This window comes from Stomoxys calcitrans, chromosome 5 (genome assembly GCF_963082655.1).
Source record: "Stomoxys calcitrans chromosome 5, idStoCalc2.1, whole genome shotgun sequence".
Classification (NCBI taxonomy): Eukaryota; Metazoa; Arthropoda; class Insecta; order Diptera; family Muscidae; genus Stomoxys; species Stomoxys calcitrans.
The window spans coordinates 39,818,160-39,841,125 of record NC_081556.1 but is presented as its reverse complement, the minus strand read 5'-3'; the positions used below and the strand labels follow the sequence as shown (position 1 = coordinate 39,841,125).

Below are 22,966 nucleotides of genomic sequence, written 5' to 3'. Positions count from 1 at the left end.
CACTTATTAGGATGCCAAATTTTTGTGTGCATTCTTTTCGTTGTTATTTTCTTTCTCGCATATTCTCTGTTCCTGTACATGCACACAAACTTGTTTATGTGTGTTGGCAAAACGTATATCAGCTTGATGACAAGCTGGCGATTTCACCATATGGTTTTTATCAAAGCGGATTTAATAAAGTTGTCTCACGCAAACAGCTGTTAACAGCCACCTGGCCGGCTGTTAACAGCTGTTAAGATGCCAGATTTTTGTTTGCATTCTCTTTGTTGTCATCTACTTTCTCGCATATTCTCTGCTCATGTAAGCACATGTATACACACACGCACACAAATTTCTTTGTGTGTGTTGGCAAAACACAGGATTTAGCACTTAAATCTCGAAAAGGCCATAAGTCCACATTTATTGGCCAATGTAAACGTACTTTTACCTTCTTTAGTAAACCCTGCGGAGAAGTAGAAACCCGGCCTAATTCTACTGTGGATGAGGTGATACGTTTGATTATTTTGACGTTGTTTGTTTTGCATTACGTTACGCTCAACGGTACTCAACTTTGACAGTTTTGGCATTGAAGTATTACTCCCGTCTCTGCTGTATTTTCCGCATCACGGCTTCCCATTTGATAAATACACATTTTTTCAGGGGAGAATTAATTCATTGGAAAATAATAAAATTTATATTATATTAGAATGCCGCGTGATTACGATCGTGAATATACCAGTGAGGACACATCAGATTATAAACGAAAAAGGCCACGCAATGATGATGAAAGCAATAATGAGCAGGGTGTTGGTGGACAAGAAATACAGAGTACCAGTGCCCATGATGTTGTGCCACCACTTAATGAAAAAACCGCAGGATATTTAGACGAATGTTTGCAAGAAAAAAAACAACTTGATTCCAACAAATATAATGTGTGCAAGAAACTATTGGACGATGGTAAGGAAGTCTATAAGATTTGAGCTAGTCGTAGGGCGAAAATCGCCATCTTGAATTTCATAAAAGGAAGATATTTTGATTATTAGTATATATGTATATACCTACATACATATGTATTTGTTTTAAACTTGTGTTATATTCTTATCTTCTTCCACTAGAAATTGAACGCATTCTAGTTAGTGGTCGCATTCCCAAACCTGAAATCTATGCCAATGTCTATAGCGAAAAACCAATTAGGGTGGCTCAAAAGGTGTGGTTCCCCATCAAAGAGTATCCCAAGTTTAATTTTGTCGGCAAGATTATGGGTCCCAAGGGAAACACCTTGAGGCAATTGCAAGAAGAAACATTTTGCAAAATGACAGTTTTGGGCCGTAACTCTATGAGGGATCACGCCAAGGAGGAGGAACTTCGTAAATCGGGAAATCTAAAGTATGCACACTTGAGTCGTGATTTGCATATAGAAATATCAACAGTTGCTCCCCCCTCAGAGGCATATCATCGTTTGGCTTATGCTTTGGCAGAGGTAAGAAAATTCATGATACCAGATGCCAATGATGATATACGTATTGAACAATTGCGGGAAATGGATGGAAAGGAACGTTTCTATAAGAAATCTCACTATGCAAAGGCATATGGCGAACATGCGGCACCCTATAGTAGCAGGTGGGTCTTGGAGCCCTTGTGGCATAAATGAGAGAGCTTTTAATTTTTTTCTTAATTTAGAACACCTCCTCCGCCACCACCTTTTGAAAAATCCAAGCCAAAGGTATATTCTATATTGGAAAAGGCACGTTATGTTATGGATGATCCCGGCTACACTATGATCAAGTCTCATAGGTAAGTTTGTAATTTTTGTCATTACCTTTTATAATATGACGATATTGATATTTATATGCCATGCTAGACCACGTGAACACGATTTATATGAACATCCCAGTGAGTATGATAGGTATGGTACTCCGCCACCACCACCTTCTTCCAAACATTCAAGTCATCATGCCCCCTATGAAAGCTCATCGTATGAGCGTGATTATAGACGTGAATACCATCCCCATTCCTCTTCCTATGCAGCAGCAGCCTATGCAGGTAAGTTTTGTAGCTAGAGTAAGCGAAAAAGATTTCTGTTTCAGCTGAAATCCTACGTTGAGCAAGAAGGAAGTCTTAAAAATAATAAATAAACAAACGTGATAAATTTATTTGAACGTTGTAATCAAACAAAACAAAAAGTTCTACATAAAATTTAATCCAAACCCAAAAACACACCTTTCAACCAGAAGAACAAAAGGAATAAAACAATTGCTAACGAATTTAAATAGAATATATTTTCAAAGATATTTCTGCGGATTTTTCAATAAAATTTTTTCTAAATCATACTTGTCCTAAAAAATAACGCGAACAAACTTTTATACGCAAGACAAAAGCAAATTATAATAAAGCGAAACGAACAACAAACCTAAAACAGTAAAACGCTTATTTAGATTCGTTAAATTGTAGACCCTCTCTAAAAAAAGAGAAACATAAATAAAAAAGGAAACAAACAAAAAGTATCTAATAAAACGCCCTTACCTCGTTCAAAAAAGTTTCCAATCAATCAAATATTCATAAACAAAGGACATTCAAATCTTTCAATAAGTTAAAAAGAGAACACCAACAATGTACATACATATATAAAACAAATGGATTAATACAATCTTAAAACAAATCAAACAATATCTTCTCCCCCTTCTACCCTCCCCCAAAACAACCAAACAGCTAAAAGCAGTAATGGCCGCTCCTCGTCATCGGCATATCGGCCGACCTCCACAACTTCACACTCGTCGTCGCACTATGAGACTGGTGGTTCCCGTTCCCGAGAAAGTGTACGATATCGTTCAGCACCATATCCAAAAATACGTTAATATACAGCCAAAACTAAAACTAAAAAACACCACGCTACCACCAACAGCAATAAGCGGCTTAAAATCTCCAATGAAAAGCAAAAAGAAATGTCTAAAATAAAAAATTCAACACATAGAACATCTAAACTGAAACTGAAATCAACAACAACAACAACAACATAAATGCCTGGCTGAAATATCAGATTTGAAATTTGAAGATGAAATAAAAAAACACAAAACAAAAGGAACAAAGAACAACAAAAATAATTAAAAGAAAAACAAAAACAAATCAACAAAACACAATGTACTAAAATATGAGTATATTTAAATCAAGTTTTAAATTAATAATAAAAACAAAATATAAAATTATGACAAAAAAAAAAAATAATAAAACAAAACCGGTGAAGACCGACAGACAAAGATTTGCCTTTGCCAGGTTTGCAAGACAATTTAACTTGGAAGTTGTTAGCACTAATATCTTAAAGTTTCATCAAGCAAATTTTGTTAAATGTTTGCTTCTCAGTATGATAAGCACGATTTAAACCGATATTCCAATTTGATTTCTTGAGCCTCTTAATCGTAGCTCTTCATATATTTTTGATTGGATATTTCCATGTAAAGGTCTCCAATTTGGGTCTAAATCAGTTCAGGTTTAGATTTAGGGGTCGATTGTGGATAGTCTCTTCACTATGGTTGCGTTGCCAGCGGATGAAACCATAAAAGAAAAATTGGTACAAATTTATAAATTTCTTTTAATATCAGTTTCAGTGAAACTGAAACTTCAAAGTCCTACTTGGAGCTACTTGACCGGGTTCAGAAGAGAGCGACAATGTTGTTCGACGATGGTATTGTTGGATACCCAACTCTATTGCTTCTCTCAAGCACCATCGGAATGTGCAATCCCATGTCCGCCGGTTGTACGTACCGAATTGACCTGATGGAGTTTTTCATCGGCAAGGGCTGCCGCCTCAGTGTTTAATACACTGCTACAACAACAACAACATCCATCGGAATGTGCAATGCATATAAAGTAAGAATCTGACAAATACACCAATCGGACATGCAAACCCCATATACCCATGTGAGTACTTGCGAGTAGAGAATAAATCTGACCCACCATCAAAAAACGCCTAAAACGGACATAGGGGCCCATCATAAGAAAATTTGTCTTAAATGAAAAGTATTTACGCGTAGGGCACGAATCTGTCATCAAAATTTTGGGGCCAAGCTTTTATTGCCTATGCTATGTTAGTGAGGTTATTTTCTAGTCAAACAGCCGATTTGAAGTTGGGGGGAAAAACATTGAAATTTATTTCAGATCCTAAACCATGGCGGTTAGGTTAGGCAAGGTAGAAGGGCGTAGAACGCTAGTGGAACAACTGTTCTGTCATAGCCAATCAAAGCAAAGTAAAGTAAGGTTGAAGGACATCTCTAAACCGCACTTCCTAGACGCTTTAATCAGATACTTTAGACCGATTGCGTTAGCCATAAAAGAGGGGAGAAAGTTAAAAATTTTACAGACATATATGCAGAATAGCAGGGAGCAAGACATTTGAACGAAAGAAAAAGGGGAAGGAAATATCAAAGCAAATGACAAACGCGAAGAAAGTTCCACCAGCGATCGTCTCTATGCTACCTAACGACATTACTCATCAAAGGGAGCTTGCCATGAATCGCTACCCCTCTAGCAAGTATATGGCTACAACAACAACAACAAAAGTGAACAAAAGCAGGCGGATAATAGCGGTGCTTTGTCAAATCAACTACTTCGGACCATTTAAGTCAACCACTAGGCCCCTACAGTTTTCCAAAAAAAAGGTGAGGGCTAAGGGTCCATAGGAAGCGTACACGCAAATTCTTTGTCTACTCCCCTTTATTCGCGAAGCAGTGACAAAAAAGTTGCACCGTCTCCAACTGCCCATCACCAGTGACCTTGCAGAAGTCCCCTTGTCCCCCTGACATTGTAATGACCAGTCAAGACTTCTATCATTAGTCCGACATTAAGGTCCCTAAACCTCAGCGTAAGGGACGTCCTGTTCTGCAGGAAAAGAGTTTCACTCAAAATCTATGTCTTTTTCATTTTATTTGCGAGGCATTGACACAAAATTGTCCCTGTATCCCGCCCGGCGTTGAAATAAGTCAGCAGTCCAATATCAAAATTCCTTACCTCCTTTCAGCAGCCTACACCAATATCTAATTCTTAGGAACTCTATGAAGACTACTGCCCCAGTGACCCCCTTTCTATTTTTTTTTCTACTTGTATACAGAAGGTCCAGGGAAAGGCGGATTACTACTCAGGGTCTTAAGCGCGTAAAGGGCGCATTTATTATTCGATTTCGCCGAAATTTGAAACAATGAGTTGAATTGGACCACCTGATATCCGAACCGAGTATAATCAACAGCAGAACGTATTTAGATATAGCTGCCATATAGACCGATGTGCTTCATACGAGGGTTGCCACATATAAATTTCTGGCCTAATAATGAAAATGCAAATGGTTTTATTGTGTTTCAAAGTATACTCTAGCATAGTTTATACACTTTTTTATGCTTTCAAACCAATTGTCGAAGCACCTTTTCCATTCCGACTGAGACACCTCCAAAACATGGTTATTGAATGCTTTTCTGGTGAGAAAAATCATTGACTATCCATTTTTTATCATAACGTGTCATTGGGTGCCAAGTCAGGGCTGTACGTACGGTGGATGACACATCTATTCGACGTTTTGGCCGCTCGAAAAGACAATGGTTTAGGCCAATATGTGAGAGCTCGCATTGTCATGGTGAACAATGATTCGTCTTCTCTTGTTTGTTTTTCAAATATCTCCCAAGAGTTCAGGCAATCAAACTCAGATTTGAAAGTCTTACGTTGCTCAAGCGGAACAGTCGCTTCATGACGATCAGTTTTGCCGAAAAAACAGGCGACCAAGAACAACTTTAATTGGATTGGGCTCATCTCCTAAGACCCTAAGAAGATGAGCAAGCTCGTTCCGGTCCATTTGACCGATCGGGCGGTACTTTATGGCCATTGGTTATTTAAAAGGGGCAGCACCTCGCCTTGTATCGAGTATTATAGGCACTCAGCATTTAGGCAAGAGCCAGTACCGGCCATTCACTGAGATTTTCCACTCGATGCAGTTGCAGCTACTCCACTATTCGCAGCCTGTGGATCCGCCCGTTAGCTCTCAGCTAAGCTTTCCGTAATGACATTGAACACCACACAAATCGAAGCTGAGAGAGTTCCAACACGTGTGGTTCTCATACACTGAAAAAAAATAAAAATCGGTTTCAATCACGAAATTAATTGATCCAAATAATTTTTTAATTGATATTGCTTCAATCATGAAAATGATAATATTAATCCGATTTTGAAAAAGGTTATTGAAAAAATGTTCAGTCAAAAAATAAAAATCGGTTTCAATCACGAAATTAATTAATCCAATTAATTTTTTAATTGATATTGCTTCAATCACGAAAATGATAATATCAATCAGTTTTTAAAAAAGGTTATTGAAAATTTTTTCAATCAAAAAAATTGCATATTCAACTAAAGTAATGATTCAAAATTTTTGAAATTTTCAATTAATTTTTTAATTGATCCAGTTAACAAAAAATTATTGAAATTTTCAAATTATCCAATTAATTTATTAGTTGAATCAAATAAAAATTTAATTGAAATAATGCAAAAGTTATAATAAAATTTTTGCGAAAAGCGCGCTGTATAGGGCGCACCCTCGATTTCTATGCAACGGGAGACCGGTTTATATGGGAGCTATATCAATTTCTTGACCGATTTGTTCCTTACTTGGCACACTTCTTGGAAGTGTGCAAAATTTCAGCCAATCAGGGCAAAAATGGCGGCTTGCAGGGCCTCAATAAGTCAAATCGGGAGATCGGTTTGCAATCTTCAACGACCTAGGTCAATTAGAAGTATATGTGCAAAATTTAAAGCGGCTATCTTTACATGGCTAGTTGGACTCGATCAAGTATATATACTTTATGGGGTCCTAGATCAATATTTCGAGGGGTTAAAAACGGAATGACTAGGTTAGTATACCTCCATCCTGGTGGGCATAAAAACGGTTTTTGTTTATTAAGAGAATTCAAAATACTTGAAGAGAGTATTTCACACATACACTCACATATATTTATTTTGGTCAACGCTGGTTTGGATGGAGGGAATTGGGCATTGCTCAATTTTTGCAGGTTATAAATGTCATGTTATCTCAGTTCTGGCAAAGGCAAGACAAAAATATAATTTTTAATTTATGTTCAATATATTGTAACTAATTACTATTATAGTTTTGCATACATATGTTATATATACAATAATATATAAAAACAAACAAAAAACAAAATGAGCCTATAGAAAAACAACTATACCGCTGATATATCTGCATACATACAGATAGATGGTGATATTCAGAAATGTCAGCAAGTTTCTTGTCAATAATCAGAGATGCTACAATAGTCCATTTACATACATACAAATATATATATAGCAACAAATTATAAGTGAAATCTAAAACAGAAATTTCATCCAAATCGGGATTGTAATTATTTTACGTTTGTTTAAGACCAACAAATAAAATGCTTTTGCGGCGGAGTAACAATTAAATGAAAAATTTTTGTGCAAATATTTTATTTAGTTTTTTTTTTTAACAATTTCTCTCGGAGATTAAAACACCTTTTGCTCTGTGATATTTCAGTGTTTAACTCAACTAACAATAATAAGATTTTTTTTTATCTCCCAATAAAACAAAAGTAAGTAATGAAAAATGTGTGATTTCAAATTCTCATAAAACACACAGATCTGAGTATGGGACAGGAAACATTACAGCATATGCTGAATATCAAACAGATTTTATTAAAATATACATACATACCTATTATCTTAAAAAAAACCAAAACAAATCACAAAGGAAAATGCGAAATAATAAAATATGATGTATTGAAACCAAACACTGAATGTTTAAATTAAAGGAACTCAACAAAAACTAAAATTTATTACAACAACAACAAAAACAAAATCGTATGAAATAATCCAACAATAATTTAAGTAGAACTAATCATCAAGGCAAACTATAAGAATATCCTAATTAAATTCATTAATAAAAATCTTGAAAAAAAAAAAAAACAAAACAAACAAAACCCCGTTGCTAAGGAATATAAAATTTCCTAACAGCAGAAGGAGCAGCTTCCAATGAAGGGGGAGTACAAGTGTAAGTATAAAACATATAAATATCCCAGCAAATACATAATGTTTGTGTAAGTTACCACATACAAACAATAATTAATACTACTTAAAACTTGAAAATAAAGAACCTCTGCGTTTTGTAGCAAATATTATGGTGTATTTTTATTTGAAAGCAGTAGCAACAGGTCTTAACTAAAATGTCATGGCTCCATCCAAAAACATGAGACTATCCACAGCGGATATGGCCAAATCAACATCTCGTTTTTGTATTGTCTTTTTCTTTGCTTGTGCCGTAAATGTATAAGATTCCACACCCAGAGATCGTATAAAAAGTTCTGTGGCACGGGTAACCAAAAACACAGCTTCATTGGAGGCAATATGCAAATCTGGATCCAGTTTCATTATGTTGCGTACACGCGTTAGGGGTAATTGAAAAAGTTTTTCTTCATTGCTAGCAGCTGCTGCTGCTGCCACCGTTGTACTTTTAGATATATTGCCTAGGGAGGAAATGGTGATAAAATGTTAAAATTTGTGTGGGAAAAAAAGGTAAAAAGTAAGCATTTGGTGATGGAAGCAAGCAAGCTATAGGTTACCAAAGCTTTTTATACCCACCACTATAGAAAGGGAGGGGGTGTACTTATCTAGTCATTCCGTTTGTAATACTTCGATATGTAGATCTATGACCCCATAAAGTATATATATTCTTGATCTTCTCGACATCCCGAGTCGATCTATCCATGTCCGTCCCTCTGTTGAAATCAGCGGTCGAACGTGTGAAGCTAGCCGCTTGAAATTTTGCATAGATACTTAATATTGAGGTATTTCGTTGGGGATTGCAAATGGGCCATATCGGTCTAAATTTGGATATAGCTCCCATAAAAACCGATCTCCAGATTTGACTTATTGAGCCCCTGGAAGTCGCAATTGTTGTCAAATTTGGCTACAATTTTGCACGTATTATTCTGTTATGAATTCCAACAACTGTTCCAAGTACTTTTCAAATCGGTTAAAAACCCTGATATAATAAACCCATCTCCCGATTTGACTTCTTGAGCCCCTAGAAGCCTCAGTTTTCATTCGATTTGCCTGAAATTTTGTACATAATGTTCTGTTATGATTTCAACAATTGTGCCAAGAACGGTCCCAATCGGTCTATAATCTGATATAGCTCCCATATAAACCGATCTCCCGATTTGTCTTCCTGAGCCCCTAAAAGCCTCAATTTTCATTCGATTTGGCTGAAATTTAGCAAATAGCGTTATGACTTCCAACAATCGTACCAAAAACGGTCCAATTCGGTCAAGAACCTAATATAGGTCCCGTATAAAACGATCGCCCGATATGAATTCTTGAACTATTACAGGCAGCGATTTTTATCCGATTTGGCTAAAATTTTGCATATAGTGTTCTGTAATGACTTTCAATAACTGTGCCAAGTATGATCCAAATCCCAAGATTCGGCCCGGCCGAACTTAGTTCGCTTTTACTTGTTTTGCTTGAAGACGATGAAGAAGCCATTAAGGAGCCCTTTGATACCGAAACCTCTTCGCAGAGGGGAGGGAGCCTTCTCTAATACTTATAAATGATGTTGTTGTTGTAGCCACATTTGCATGGGGAGGTGATGATCCTCGTCAAATTCTTTTAGGCGGGCAAGCTCGTTCCGGTCTATACGACCGATCGCCGCATGAACATGACGGCTATTGGTTATTTAAAGGCGTCAATAATCGCCTTGTCGTATCGAGCTGCGCAGGAACTCAGTATTTAAGCTAGAACCGGTGCCACCGGCCTCTCACTGAAACTTTCGATACTGCTGATTGTCCGTATGCAGCTACTCCGTATGGAGCATTCCACTATCCGCAACTTTTGGACGCCCCCGGCAGCTCCCAGCTGAGCTTGTTAATTTTTTCTGAGCAATAACGCAACATTTTTAGGCAATAATTTGAAATTTTGCTTAAAGCTTTCGTTATTTTCGTTCCATCAAGTGCTTTCCGGATTTCTAAACCTCCGAAGGTTTTGGAACAATACCTACTTTGAGTTTCCTCTGTATTTGCCATGTCCTCTTCAGTAGGTGCTGCATCATCCGCACTTTCCTCTATGGGCAAGTCTTCATGATCGTTGGCATCGGCTTCTTCTACCACATAATCTTGTTCCAGCTCAGAAATGATTTCCTCGGAGAAATCTTCCGCAAAAAGGTCTTCACTAGCCATTATTTACAAACAAATAGAAAGATGTATGAATAAAACTAAAAAGAAAAACAACTTAAAGGCGCGATGCCGGTGGTCGTCGTACAATGCTTGGCCAATTCAATTTCACTCTTAACGGCGTTTGAACAGCGAATGTAGGACGGCGTTAGCTGAAATTCATTGCGGCTTTAACTGATAAAGGTCTGGTTATGCAAACGTATGTAGCGTAAACGTTTCTGTTAAAGACCGGTATGCAGCTGTTTACGAAATTTTCGTTGTCATAACATGGTGGATTTAAAAAGGTGGTCTCACGCAAACGTTTGAAAACAGACGGCCAGTTTGACGGTATTAAGATGTCAATTCTGTGTAAACACAGACATTAAAACATGTAATTTTTTTGCACGTTCTCTTTGTGTTTCGTTTTTTTCTTTAGTTGTGTTGAGAACAATGTCATGTTTGAAATGACATATTGATGGCGAGATGGTGGATTGCACCATACGATTTGTGGTTGTTGTACAAATGGGACCTTTAATTGTTTTGCCATGTTGTCATACGAAATGAACTGACATTGCTAAATTTGCCGATGAACATTCCTTTAAGGAACGGGCAAACTTCTCATAAGGGTTGTAACTCTGTTCATCTTTTCGAGTGAACAACTGTCAATAACAACTGAAATATAAAAAAATTAAAAATGAAAGATTCGTGAAAAATTGAATTGTTTTTTTTTAGGCAAAGGACTTAAAAATAATAAAACACAATTTATCCCAGTGTAATATGATGGGAGGATTGTACAAATTAAACAATATAAATTATTATTAAATTATGATATTTTGTTGAAGTTTTTCACAACTACTCTGAAAGTTGAATAGAGAAGAGAGAACTAAGATACATTTATTACGGGTAGGAGCATATCATCAGCAACAAAATGTCAAATACCCTGTGGCACTTGAATAACCGCTGAAATTCTTAATTGTTTCCGATTGCACTGCATTTATTGTTTTCTCTATTTTATATACTTTTTCTCAAATAAATAAAGAAAAACGAACCACTGAAACCAATAAGATGCCGTCAATAGTTTCAATTATTGTAACTATTTGGTTGCCCAAAAAGTAATTGCGGATTTTTAAAAAGAAAGTAAATGCATTTTTAATAGAACTTAGAATGAACTTTAATCAAATATACTTTTTTACACTTTTTTTCTAAAGCAAGTTAAAAGTAACAGCTGATAACTGACAGAAGAAAGAATGCAATTACAGAGTCACAAGCTGTGAGAAAATTTGCCAACGCGGACTATATGAAAAATCGGCAATTACTTTTTGGGCAACCCAATATAATAGTTTTTTTTTGCCATTTTCCTCACTATAAGCAGAGTACTACTTGACAGCATTCCGTCTGAACGAAGCCGAACAGAATACCCAGCTTATCTGCTAAAACATTCTTCAGTTGTGAACGACCCTTGTTTAAATTCTAATTAGTGTTGCCACTTAAGTCAGCTGTTAGCAAAACATCATCCCCTATGAATGATGGCAGCAATGGCTGAATAAAAATTTTACGCTTATCAACACTGAAATATCTTGCGGATTTGTAATGCTTAACAGCACTGACAATTTTTAAAAGAAGAAGAAGCAGCGACTAATATCCTTCCTTGGTTTTGGATTTTTATGTATTTTATTAATTTTTGACATTACACAAGCAGTCAGTGCGTTAAAATCACATGAAAATTAAAAAAAATTGCCGAAATTAAAAAAAGAGTTACACAATAAGGCGTGTAGAAGTATCACACGATCTGGTTTAATTATAACTAATCAAGCTTTTCCGGGTTTTCGTACATCATACTGTGGTGGTGGTGCGCTGCTGCTTGCTTTGTAACAAATGGCGGAAAACGGTATGCGTGTGGAGTCTAGTGATAGTGGGGGTGTTAGTGTAAATGGTCATCTGCACGACAATGCCGTTGACCATGGGAGCGTGGAGAAGTCATCGCCGCGTTTAAGTGAAGCTGCCCAGAAGTATATGCAAGAGTTGTTGGTGGAACGTTCCAAATTGGAAAACACTTTTCCATTGGCTGTGAAACTAATCGATGAAGGTGATTGATTGATTGATACTGCTATTGTCGAACGACGGAGTGTATATTAATGTTATGTTGTCCTTGATTCTCGTCCATTAGCTCTGGAGAGGGTTCAATTGAATGGCCGCATTCCGGCTAGAGAACAATATGCTGATGTCTACCAACAACGTACCATAAAATTAACCCAAAAGGTTCATGTGCCTATAAAAAATAAAAAGGTAAGTCTCACACACGTATCACATTATTTGGGAATGACCTTCAAAGATTTGTTTTTTTTTTTTTTTGGTATGTTTTCTTGGCATTTATGTTTTGTTGCTGGTTGGTGGTTGCAGTTTAACTATGTTGGCAAGTTATTGGGTCCCAAGGGTAATTCATTACGTCGCCTGCAAGAGGAGACCCAATGTAAAATAGTTATACTGGGTCGCTTTTCCATGAAGGATCGTGCCCGCGAAGAGGAATTACGCAACTCGGCTGATTTTAAATATGCCCACCTGAATTTACCACTGCATGTCGAAGTTTCTACTGTAGCTCCACCGGCTGAAGCATATGCGCGTATGGCATATGCTTTGGCAGAACTAAGACGTTACCTGATACCCGACAAACACGACGAGATACGCCAAGAACAATTTCGAGAACTGATGGAAGATCCTGAAGCAGCTAAAAAGATAACAATGCGCCAGCAAAGGCAACAGCAACAGCAGCAGCATCAGCAACAGAGTGGTCCCAATGGTGGCGGCAATGGTATGGGACCTCACGGCGGAGGAGGAGGCGGAAATGGTGGCGGCGTTGCAGGCAATGGCGGCGGTGGTGGCGGCCCTAACAACAATGGTCGTTCCAAATATCAACAGCCATCTCAACGCTATCATCACAATGATGAGACTGCTTACTATAGGCCCCATAACTCTTACCATCAAGTGAAACCTTATGTGCCAGGTAAATGAATATTTCAAACAATTTTAGCTGGGAAAGTGGGAACTTTTGTAATTGGTCCTCAATATAGCCATTGTAAGCCCACACTGTTGTGTTCTTGTATGTGACCAAAATTAGCATAAATTAGTTGGCATTTTAGCTGTATATACAGGGGAACCTTTACTTGTTAATGGACTGGACGTCGTTTTTCCGAAAAAAAGAGATCTTAGAAAACAGTCGTTCCAAAACCTTCGGTATACACGGATGAGAGCACAGCGTTGTCTGGACGTCTTTCAAGCGGAGGTCTTTGCAATCCTGAGGCTACTGGAGACGAATCAGTTCTGGGGCGGACGCCCGGGCGGACTGTTACGATATATGTGGAGAGTCAGGGGGCACTAAAGTTTTTGGTGTCGGGTTCTGTGAGAAGAGACTGGTTAGGCGTTTGATAGAACATCATGGTCAAAGTCACCAGGCTCTGGCAGGTCGCGGGCCATCAAAGAGGTGCTGAACTTGCCAAGAATGGATCGCTGATGAGCTGAGACATGCATCTGAATCAGTGAACACTTCCCTGTGCAAGTTTCTGTGCTCCTGCTTGCTTCCTTTCAGCAATAGCGTTGTCTTCTCGAAATCCGGATCTCCCTTAGGATTTTCGTCGTCCTGTCGACCGTTTCGCTGTTCCACAGCGTTCGTAGCCCACTCTCTTAACTCGGACTGCATTGATCCGCAAGGCTACGGTTTAAGTTTTTTGACGGCAGTTCTCTGGCCTTCACTGCCAAATCGACTGCTTTTTCATTCCCTCTTACTCCGTTATGGCCCCACACCCATTCTCAGAGATGGCGTTAATCTCTTTACACTCAAAGACTGTCCTAGTTTTTTGTCCTTATGATCAGTTTACTGTCCTTAAAGATGTTCACACTCGACGTCCTCGCGTTAGCACCATACCATCTCACGCATTCCATGATCACACGGATCCCCGCCTTTTTCATACCCTCTTACTCCGCTATGGCCCGACACCCAAACCGCGGGGATCGTCCCATTCTCAGAGAGGGCGTTAATCTTACACTCTAAGACTGTTCGTGACTTTACCGTCCTGGTTTTTATTGCGCTTATGGTCAGTTTACTGTCCGTAAAGATGTTCACACTCGACGTCCTCGCGTTAGCGCCTTACCATCTCACGCAGCAAACCCATGGCAGCCGGTTGTACGTACCGGATTGCCCTTCATCGGCAAGGGCTGCCGCCTCAGTGTACCACACACTGCTACTACAGCAAATAACAACCTTCTCACGCATTCCCTGATCGCACGGATCTCCGCTTGCGGGATCGTTGTTGTTGTTATAGCCACATTTGCATGTGGAGGTGGCAATCTCCGTCAGCTCTTATATGTGAGCAAGCTCGTTCAGGTCTATACGACCGATCGCCACAGGAACATGATGACCATTGGCTATTTATAGGCGCCAATATCTCGCCTTGTCGTATCGAGCATCATTGGCATTCAGTATTAAAGTCTCTCACTGAGGCTCTCCACTCGATATCGCTTATTGTCCGCGACTGCTATAGCAGCTACTCCGTATGCAGCATTCCACAATACGCAATCTGTGGACGCGGCCGGTTGCTTTTGGCTAAGCTTCTCGTGATAATGAAGAACAGCACACAGATTGGTGCATAAAGTTCCAGCCTGCGATGATAGGACCCTTGCAGGACCGTATTATGGTCAGGCAGTCTTAAACGGATCTCAATCCCTGGGTTTTCAATGTAGACCAGAAGAACACCACACAGATTGGTGCTAAAAATTCCAGCCTGCGTGATGCTAATAGGACCGTATTATAGTCAGGCAGTCTATAACTGATATCAGTCCCTGGGTTCTCAATGTAGAGCCCCAGGCCCATCTAACTTTGATACATCTAACATTGATCCATCCGTGTAACATGATCTTCCTAGGTTCCGTCAATCCAAGACTGTGCTGCTGGCAGCAGTGTCTCGCCTCAAGTGTCGCCTCAGGTAACCTCTTCCATTCCTTCCAGGTTTCAAAGAGATTTCCGTTCGCCGCGGGAACAGGGTGTGCTTTGGTTATTTAAAGACGCCAAGAACTCGCCTTGTCATATCGAGCATCATAGGCACTCAGTATTTGTGCAAAAGTCGTTGCAGCCCGAACTCTCATTGAGACTCTCGGCTCGATACTGCTAATTGTCCGCGACTGCTACAGCAGCTACTCCGTATGCAACATTCCGCAACCTGTGGACGCGGCCAGTTGCTTTTGGCTAAGCTTCTCGTGATAACAAAGAACAGCACAATCCCATGGCAGCCGGTTGTACGTACCGGATTGACCCGATGGAATCTTCATCGGCAAGGGCTGCCGCCTCAGTGTACGTGTTCGTCTTTTTTCGTCATGGGAGAGGCACATCCCGGAGTGCCTTCTCCGTATGCTTTTGGTCCGTGCCGGGATTGAAAAGAACCCCGGACCCTGGTTCTGTTCCGTTTGCCAGAACCGCCTTCATCATCGGTCAGTGTCGGTGAGGTGTAACAGGTGCTTGGAGTGGGTACATTTCCGTTCTTGCTCTGGCCTAACTTCGCTACGGGAGTATAGTCATACTGGCTATGTCGCTAGGTGCTGTGCGAACTCAGCCAGCAGTGGGTCACAAGCGTCGCCGTCGTCGCCTTCGGCGTCCTCGTCGTCGGACTATGTGACCCCCCGACCTCTCCCGTACGGCAATTTATGCAAAGACAGCACCCTAGCCCTACTATTGCCAGGCCAGTGTCGGGAAATGTATCGTTCCTGCAGTTAAACTGCAATGGACTGCGAGGCAAGATTGATGAGATTGTGGATTTTATGAGTCGGAAGAGCATATCGGTCGCAGCGATCCAGGAGACAAAGCTGACTAACACCTGCAGCTTGCACAGTTGTCACGGCTACAATGTGCTACGTAAGGATCGCTCAAGGAATGGAGGTGGGGGATTGGCCTTCGTTATACACCATTCCGTGCAGTATAGACCTATCTCGCCTGCGCTTGACGCTAGTGACCCATACATGGAATGTATGGGGGTAGCAGTCAAGTCTGGTACTGCCGAGATAGAGATATACAACGTGTATATACCGCCGGTTGGCAGCTGTGTCCCGATTAATGGCCAGGCCTACAGCCCCGACATAAGTGGGTTGCTATCTGGCCATAGTCGTCTGGTTCTGGGGGATTTCAATGCACATCACTCGTCATGGCATTCTCCCCTAGGCAACGACCAGCGTGGCATAGCTTTGGCAGAGCAGATAGATAGCTCCACGTTTTGCACGGTGAATGAGGATGCCCCCACTAGGATTACGAGGAGGTGCAGCAGCTCGCCAGACATCTCAATCGCATCCCCTGATCTCCTGAGTGACGTATCCTGGCAAGCCGTCATCTCTTTGGGGTCAGACCACCTCCCCATAATCCTCACCATCGACCGACCACCCGACTTCATAACCTCTGAGCGCCGAACGTTCATCAACTATAAGAAGGCCAATTGGACTGGCTTCAGAGAGTATACCAATCGCCGCTTCAATGAACTGCCACCCCCCTCTGATGTGCTTGTGGCCGAGAGGAAATTCCGAGACATCATCAACGCAGCAGCCGCTCGCTTTATTCCAGCCGGTCGAATACCGCAAGTGCGACCCAATTTCCCGGCGCAAGCAGTGGTACTCGCAGACGAGCGTGATGGGATTCGTGCTATGGACCCCGCTAACCCCAGAATCAGCGAGCTGAATCTGGAAATAAACAGGGTAGTCAACGAACATAAGCGGAATTTGTGGCTGGAACACTTGGAGCAATGTAACTTAGGCACCGGTGCAGGCAAATTGTGGGCCACTGTTAAGTCTCTCTCGAACCCCGGTAGACGGGACGACAGGACCTCAGTCACTTTTGGCGAGTTAACCGTGACTGATCCGAAGAGATGCGCCAGGTTGTTCAACCGTCAATTTATCGTGCATCCCGAGAGAGACAGGGCAAGGAGGAGAGCCATTCGCCGTATTCGTGGTCTCCGAGCCGATGAACAGCCATCACAATTTACCGTGGGCGAAGTTACGAATGTCATCCGTGGCGCCAAATCTTCCAAGGCGTTGGGCCCCGACGGAATCTCTACATTGATGCTGAAGAATCTGGATTTACCTGGAGTTGAGTACCTTACCACTGTCCTTAACCTGTCATTGAACACTCTTATAGTTCCCGATGTCTGGAAAATGGGCAGAGTGATCCCGCTACTGAAGCCTGGTAAAGACCCGAGTTTGGGGGAGTCGTACAGACCGATCTCCCTTCTCTCACCAGTGGCTAAGACGCTTGAGGCATTACTCCTCCCGAGCCTCGTAGGAGAATTTCCATTCGCCGAGCATCAACACGGATTTCGGAGACTGCACAGCACAACAACAGCTTTGCATGCCATCACCACACACATTTGCCGTGGCTTCAATCAACCCAGGCCATGTGATAGGACGGTCCTCGTGGCATTGGACCTATCGAAGGCATTCGACACGGTCAGCCATGCCAAATTATTTGAGGACATCGCCAACACGTCCCTCCAGCCAGGCCTTAAACGTTGGGTCGCGAATTATCTGTGTGGCCGCCAGTCATTTGTGGAATTTAGGGATAAGAAGTCAAAACACCGTAGAGTGAAACAGGGAGTTCCCCAAGGCGGGGTGATATCTCCGGCTCTGTTTAACCTCTACCTTTCCTCCATCCCACCTCCTCCAGACGGCATAGAGATCGTATCATATGCGGACGACTGTACGATCTTGGCATCAGGCCCCCCACCCATTGATGACATCTGCGATAGGTTGAACGTCTACCTCAACGAGCTTGCCTCATATTTCGCTGCAAGAAATCTGAAGATATCCGCCACCAAATCTTCAGCCACACTGTTCACTACAAATACGCGTGAGGTGAATTCTGAGCTGACTGTGATGGTCGATGGAGAATTGATTCCGACCATCAAGTGTCCCAAAATACTTGGCGTCACATTTGACAGCTCCTACACTTTCTCCCCACATGCCACAGCAATCTGCAATAAAGTCAAAAGTAGAAACAAGGTCCTCAAGTCACTCGCTGGCAGCACTTGGGGTGCAGACAAAGAAACCTTGTTGACCACGTACAAAGCAATTGGCCGGTCTGTGGTAAGTTATGCAGCGCCAGTGTGGTCACGTCAGCTTTGTGACACGCAGTGGAATAATATTCAGATCTGTCAGAATGCCGCCCTCCGAACTGCGACGGGCTGCCTCCTTAGTTCTCATGTGGACCACCTCCACCAGGAGACAAAGATCCTACCAGTGCGAAGACATAACTACATGCTGTCTAAGCAATACCTTTTGGGCTGTTATCGCAGAAATCATCCAAATCATCATCTTGTGGATAGATACCCACCGCCCAGAAGCCTTAAGGTAGATCTACATGATCTAGAGCGTGAGGTCCAGCGCTACAAGAGAGAACCTCTAGATCAAGCGGCATATCAAGCGGGTCTGAACAACATTCATGCAGACACGGTAGCAGACGCGTTAACTGGCTACCGGGTGAATGTAGTCCTTGGAGTACGACCGCCACCCATTGCACCCGAAGAAATCGACCTCCCCCGGCAAACCAGAGTGATTCTGGCTCAACTACGTTCCGGCAGATGCAGCCGCCTCAATTCCCACAGAGCTAGGATTGATGCCGACGTGCAAGATGTATGTCCCGACTGTAACCAGGGACCGCACGATACACGTCACCTGTTTAACTGCCCGGCCAGACCCACTCGACTCAGACCCAGATCCCTGTGGACGCACCCCATCTTAGTCGCGGAGTTCATGGGTCTTGACACTCAACAGAATCAAGCAGACGAAAGATAGTACACAATAAACTGCTACAACAACAACAACAACAAAGAACAGCACACAGATTGGTGCTTAAAGTTCCAGCGTGCGTGATGCTTATAGGACCCTTGCAGTACCGTATTATGGTCAGTCAGTCTAAAACAGATCTCAGTCCCTTGGTTCTTAATGTAGACCCCCAGACCCACTCTGTTATCTAACTTTGATCCATCCGTGTAACATGATCTTCCAGATGACAATACTAGGGTTCCGTCAATCCAAGACTGTGCCGCTGGCACAGTATCCGATCGGTATCCGATCGGAAACCTCTTTAATTCCTTCCAGGTTTCCGTTCGGCTAGAGGGAAGAGGTGTGACACTGCGGCACTCCGTTCGCACTTGGCTTTATCATAGGAACTGAGCTCCTATTTGTGTGGTGTTCACGAGAAGTTCAGTTGAGAGCTTCCGGACTCATCCACAGATGGCAGATAGAGGAATTGAGTGCCTGACATACACACCTGATATGCCTGTGACGCTCAATGTGAAAAGGCGTGTTATTGCCGCCTTTAAATAACGAATCGCATCATATAGAATTTGAATGGGACACCTTTCAGCAATATGTGAGAAGTTTGGCCTCAATTTCATAGTGGAATGTTCATGGGTAAATTTGGATTTGCAATCCGAGTCTACCTACTAGTATTGAAAGGCTCAAAGGCCACCGTAGCTCAGAGGTTAGCTAGTCCGCCTATGACGCTAAACGCCTGGGTTTAAATCCTGGCGAAACCATCTTAAAAAAATATTTCAGCTGTGGTTTTCCCGTCCTAAAAACCATGGCATAGTACCTTTGTGAGGTACTATGCCATGTAAAACTTCTCTCCAAAGAGGTGTCGCACTGCGGCACGCCGTTCGGACTCGGCTACAAAAAGGAGGCCCATTATCATTGAGGTTAAACTTGAATCGGACTGCACTCATTGATAGGTGAGAAGTTTGCCCATGTTCCTTAGTGGAATGTTCATGGGCAAAGTTTGCATTTGCATTGTATAGCCGGCTTTGCCTGACTTTAGGCCATGCCTTGCTTGTTTTAATTGACTTTTCTTATTTGGCAATCTTTTCTCTTGCAGGTAATCAACGTATGCATTCAGCCATGCCGCCTACTGCTACTATTGTGGGCGCCTCTCCTACCGGTATGCCCGTTGTAAATGCTGCCAACTACAGTGGGCGTGGCCATGGTATGAGTCCAGCCGCAGCGGTGGGCATCAATCCCAATATAAGATATCGAACATCCCAAATGCCGCCATATCAACAATACGCCAAGAAATAATACTGCTGAAAGTCCTCCCCCCCACAACCAATGGTGTTGTATGTTTGTGTGTGTTTTTGTTTAACAGATCTACTACTACTACTACTACATGTGTTGAAAAGTGTTTTGTTTTATTATTATGTTTTTAATCGCTTAGGTTTTCTTGTCCTTTTTATTATTGTTGATTTTATTTTTAGTTTTTTTTTAATGTATTTTATTCAAAACATGACCATTTAAGTTGGCTTTTAATATTTTTTTCTAATATTATTTTATAATTTGGTATACAAACATACTTCTTTTGTCCTCTATATATTATGTATAATTTTTTTTTAATTTTTGTTATACTACGAGAGCGAAGATTTACCGAGAGAGAGAGAGAGAGAGAGAGAAAGAGTTACTTGTGTACATTGTACATTGAATGTGTGTACATAAAACAACAAATGTTAGTAATACTTTAAAGTAGAAATCACATGCATTATAAACGCAAAACATAACCACACCAACAACAGAAGGTGGCAACAACAACAACAACCTAGAGATCACACATTACAACACTAACTCCATAAAACATACATGCATACATACATACTACTATCAGCATACTACAACACTTTATAAAGGTATAAGTATACATATATATATTTATATACATAATATGTATACATACAAACATACATACATACATAGATATTTTTAGAGACCACATTGGCCATGCAGTTCTGTTCATATTTTTTTCTCTTTAGAATAAAACTGCATGGCTATTTTGTTTATTGTTTTTAATTTTTAATTTTTTTTTATTAATTATTATGATTTTTTTTCTCTTCTCATCGTTTGTAATGACATTCGTTTTAGACGTATATACATCCATATATATATATAACATATATATGCAACATAATAATTTTTATGTACGTATATTGCACACATGTGTATGTGTGTGTATGTACGTGCGTTTATTCATGTGTGTTGTCTGTTTCATTTTCTTTTTTATTTAAAATAAGTAAGAAATGAAATGTAATAATTATTTTGAATAATTTAAGCGTTGATGATGGTTAAAACCAAAAAAAAAACATAAACATAAACAAAAACAAAAACGAAAAACACAGTTTAAAAACAAATCAACCGAAAAGGCGTCAACTGTATCCTTTCTAGGGTTTGTATTTTTCTTTTTGAAATTTTCGAAAAAAAACTGCAGTTACCACATACCTTGTTTTGAAACATAACAAATATGGAAAAAAAACACTGATAAACTACGAGTGTATAAACATAATAATTATAATAAAAAATATACAAAAATATATTTTCCAAACATTGTAGTTAAAAAATAATAAAAATCCTCAAAATATTCATGTTGTATTAAGGAAACACAGAACACAGTTACTTTGGCATGTTGATGAGACCGACTGCAAAGGGTGAGGCCAAAACTTTGTAAGTATGGCAAAAATTGAATCTTCTAGGTGCCGCAAAAGACTAAACGGGATATCAGAAAACTAGGTTCAACATTTCAATTCAAATCGGATGGCAATTGCAGCTTCCGGATCAGGTTATAAACCGATTGTACCGTAAATTTTTAACCAACTAGGAAAACTATTGGGGTTTCTAGGAGCTAAAGAAGTGGTGGATGGTGATGAATATAAAAAACAATTTAGCCAAATCCCACAAAAATTGCGGCTTCTAGAGGCTTAAGAAGTTAAATCCGGTGATCGGTTTATATGGCAGCTATAGCAGGTTATAGACCGATTTGGAACGTACTTGGCACAGTTGTTGAAAGTCATAACATAACACTACAAGCAAAATTTCAGCCAAATCGGACAAAAATTGCTGCTTCCAGGGGCACAAGAAGTCAAATCGGGAGATCGGTTTATATGGGAGCTACATCAGGTTATAGAACGATTTGGAGCGTACTTCATAACAGAGCATGACGTGCAAAATTTCAGTCAAATCGGATGAAAATTGAGTCTTCCAGGGGCTTAAGAAGTCAAATCGGGAGAACGGTTCATATGGGAGCAATATCAGGTTGTAGACTGATTTAGACCGTACCTGACACCGATGTTGGAAGCCATTACAGAACACAACATGCAAAATTTCTGCCAAATCGGATGAAAATTGCGGCTTCTAGGGGTTTAAGAAGTTAAATTGGGAGATCGGTTTATATGGGAGCTATATCAGGTTATAGACCGACTATGACCGTACTCGGCACAGTTGATGGAAGTCATAACAGAACACTACATGCAAAATTTTAGCCAAATCGGACAAATATTGCGGCTTCCAGGGGCTCAAGAAGTCAAATCGGGAGATCGGTTTAGATGGGAGCTATACCAGGTTATAGAACGATTAAGACATACTAGAACACCACATGTTAAATTTCAGCCATATCGGATAAAAAGCGCGGCTTATAAGGGTTCAAGAAGTCAAATCGGAAGATCGCTTTATATGGAAGCTACATCAGGTTTTAGACCGATTTCGACCGTACCTGGCACTATTGTCGGAAGTTATAACCGAACACAACATGCAAAATTTCAGCCATATCGGACAAAAATTGCGGCTTCCAGGGATTCAAGAATCAAATCCGGAGATCGGTTCATATGGGAGCTATATTAGGTTATAGACCGATTTAGACCGGACTTGGCACAGTCATTGAGAGTCATAACAGAATAGTACATGGAAAATTTCAGCCAAATCGGACTAAAATTGCGGCT

General features: G+C 40.7%; 3 protein-coding genes across 3 annotated transcripts; 2 read left to right on the top strand and 1 right to left on the bottom strand.

The window, feature by feature from the left end:
* The first annotated feature begins 584 nt into the window (after positions 1-584).
* LOC106080940 (KH domain-containing, RNA-binding, signal transduction-associated protein 2) lies at positions 585-8,157 on the top strand. The gene is made up of 5 exons (XM_013242569.2): positions 585-936; positions 1,095-1,599; positions 1,660-1,773; positions 1,841-2,022; positions 2,689-8,157. The coding sequence occupies exons 1-5, from the start codon at positions 687-689 to the stop codon at positions 2,832-2,834; spliced, it is 1,197 nt and encodes a 398-aa protein (XP_013098023.1). The 5' UTR covers positions 585-686; the 3' UTR covers positions 2,835-8,157.
* LOC106080913 (DNA polymerase epsilon subunit 4) lies at positions 8,146-10,317 on the bottom strand. Its single transcript, XM_013242518.2, has 2 exons — positions 10,040-10,317; positions 8,146-8,507 (listed from the first exon to the last, which is right to left on the bottom strand). Exons 1-2 carry the CDS (start codon positions 10,215-10,217, stop codon positions 8,203-8,205), a joined length of 483 nt encoding a protein of 160 aa, XP_013097972.1. The 5' UTR covers positions 10,218-10,317; the 3' UTR covers positions 8,146-8,202.
* Positions 10,318-11,775: 1,458 nt separating this feature from the next.
* LOC106080912 (KH domain-containing, RNA-binding, signal transduction-associated protein 2) lies at positions 11,776-21,632 on the top strand. Its single transcript, XM_013242517.2, has 4 exons — positions 11,776-12,276; positions 12,358-12,476; positions 12,591-13,191; positions 20,089-21,632. Exons 1-4 carry the CDS (start codon positions 12,066-12,068, stop codon positions 20,286-20,288), a joined length of 1,131 nt encoding a protein of 376 aa, XP_013097971.1. The 5' UTR covers positions 11,776-12,065; the 3' UTR covers positions 20,289-21,632.
* The last annotated feature ends 1,334 nt before the right edge of the window (positions 21,633-22,966 follow it).

What these genes read in the sequence shown, in the direction of transcription:
- LOC106080912 (XM_013242517.2), top strand. Translation starts at nt 12,066, where the DNA reads ATGGCGGAAAACGGTATGCGTGTGGAGTCTAGTGATAGTGGGGGTGTT. An exon ending in TGTGAAACTAATCGATGAAG is followed by an intron (nt 12,277 to 12,357) that starts GTGATTGATTGA and finishes CTCGTCCATTAG; the next exon opens with CTCTGGAGAGGGTTCAATTG. An exon ending in TGCCTATAAAAAATAAAAAG is followed by an intron (nt 12,477 to 12,590) that starts GTAAGTCTCACA and finishes TGGTGGTTGCAG; the next exon opens with TTTAACTATGTTGGCAAGTT.
- LOC106080940 (XM_013242569.2), top strand. Translation starts at nt 687, where the DNA reads ATGCCGCGTGATTACGATCGTGAATATACCAGTGAGGACACATCAGAT. An exon ending in GCGGCACCCTATAGTAGCAG is followed by an intron (nt 1,600 to 1,659) that starts GTGGGTCTTGGA and finishes TTCTTAATTTAG; the next exon opens with AACACCTCCTCCGCCACCAC. An exon ending in ACTATGATCAAGTCTCATAG is followed by an intron (nt 1,774 to 1,840) that starts GTAAGTTTGTAA and finishes ATGCCATGCTAG; the next exon opens with ACCACGTGAACACGATTTAT.
- LOC106080913 (XM_013242518.2), bottom strand. Translation starts at nt 10,217, where the DNA reads ATGGCTAGTGAAGACCTTTTTGCGGAAGATTTCTCCGAGGAAATCATT. An exon ending in AAATACAGAGGAAACTCAAA is followed by an intron (nt 8,508 to 10,039) that starts GTAGGTATTGTT and finishes TTTCCTCCCTAG; the next exon opens with GCAATATATCTAAAAGTACA.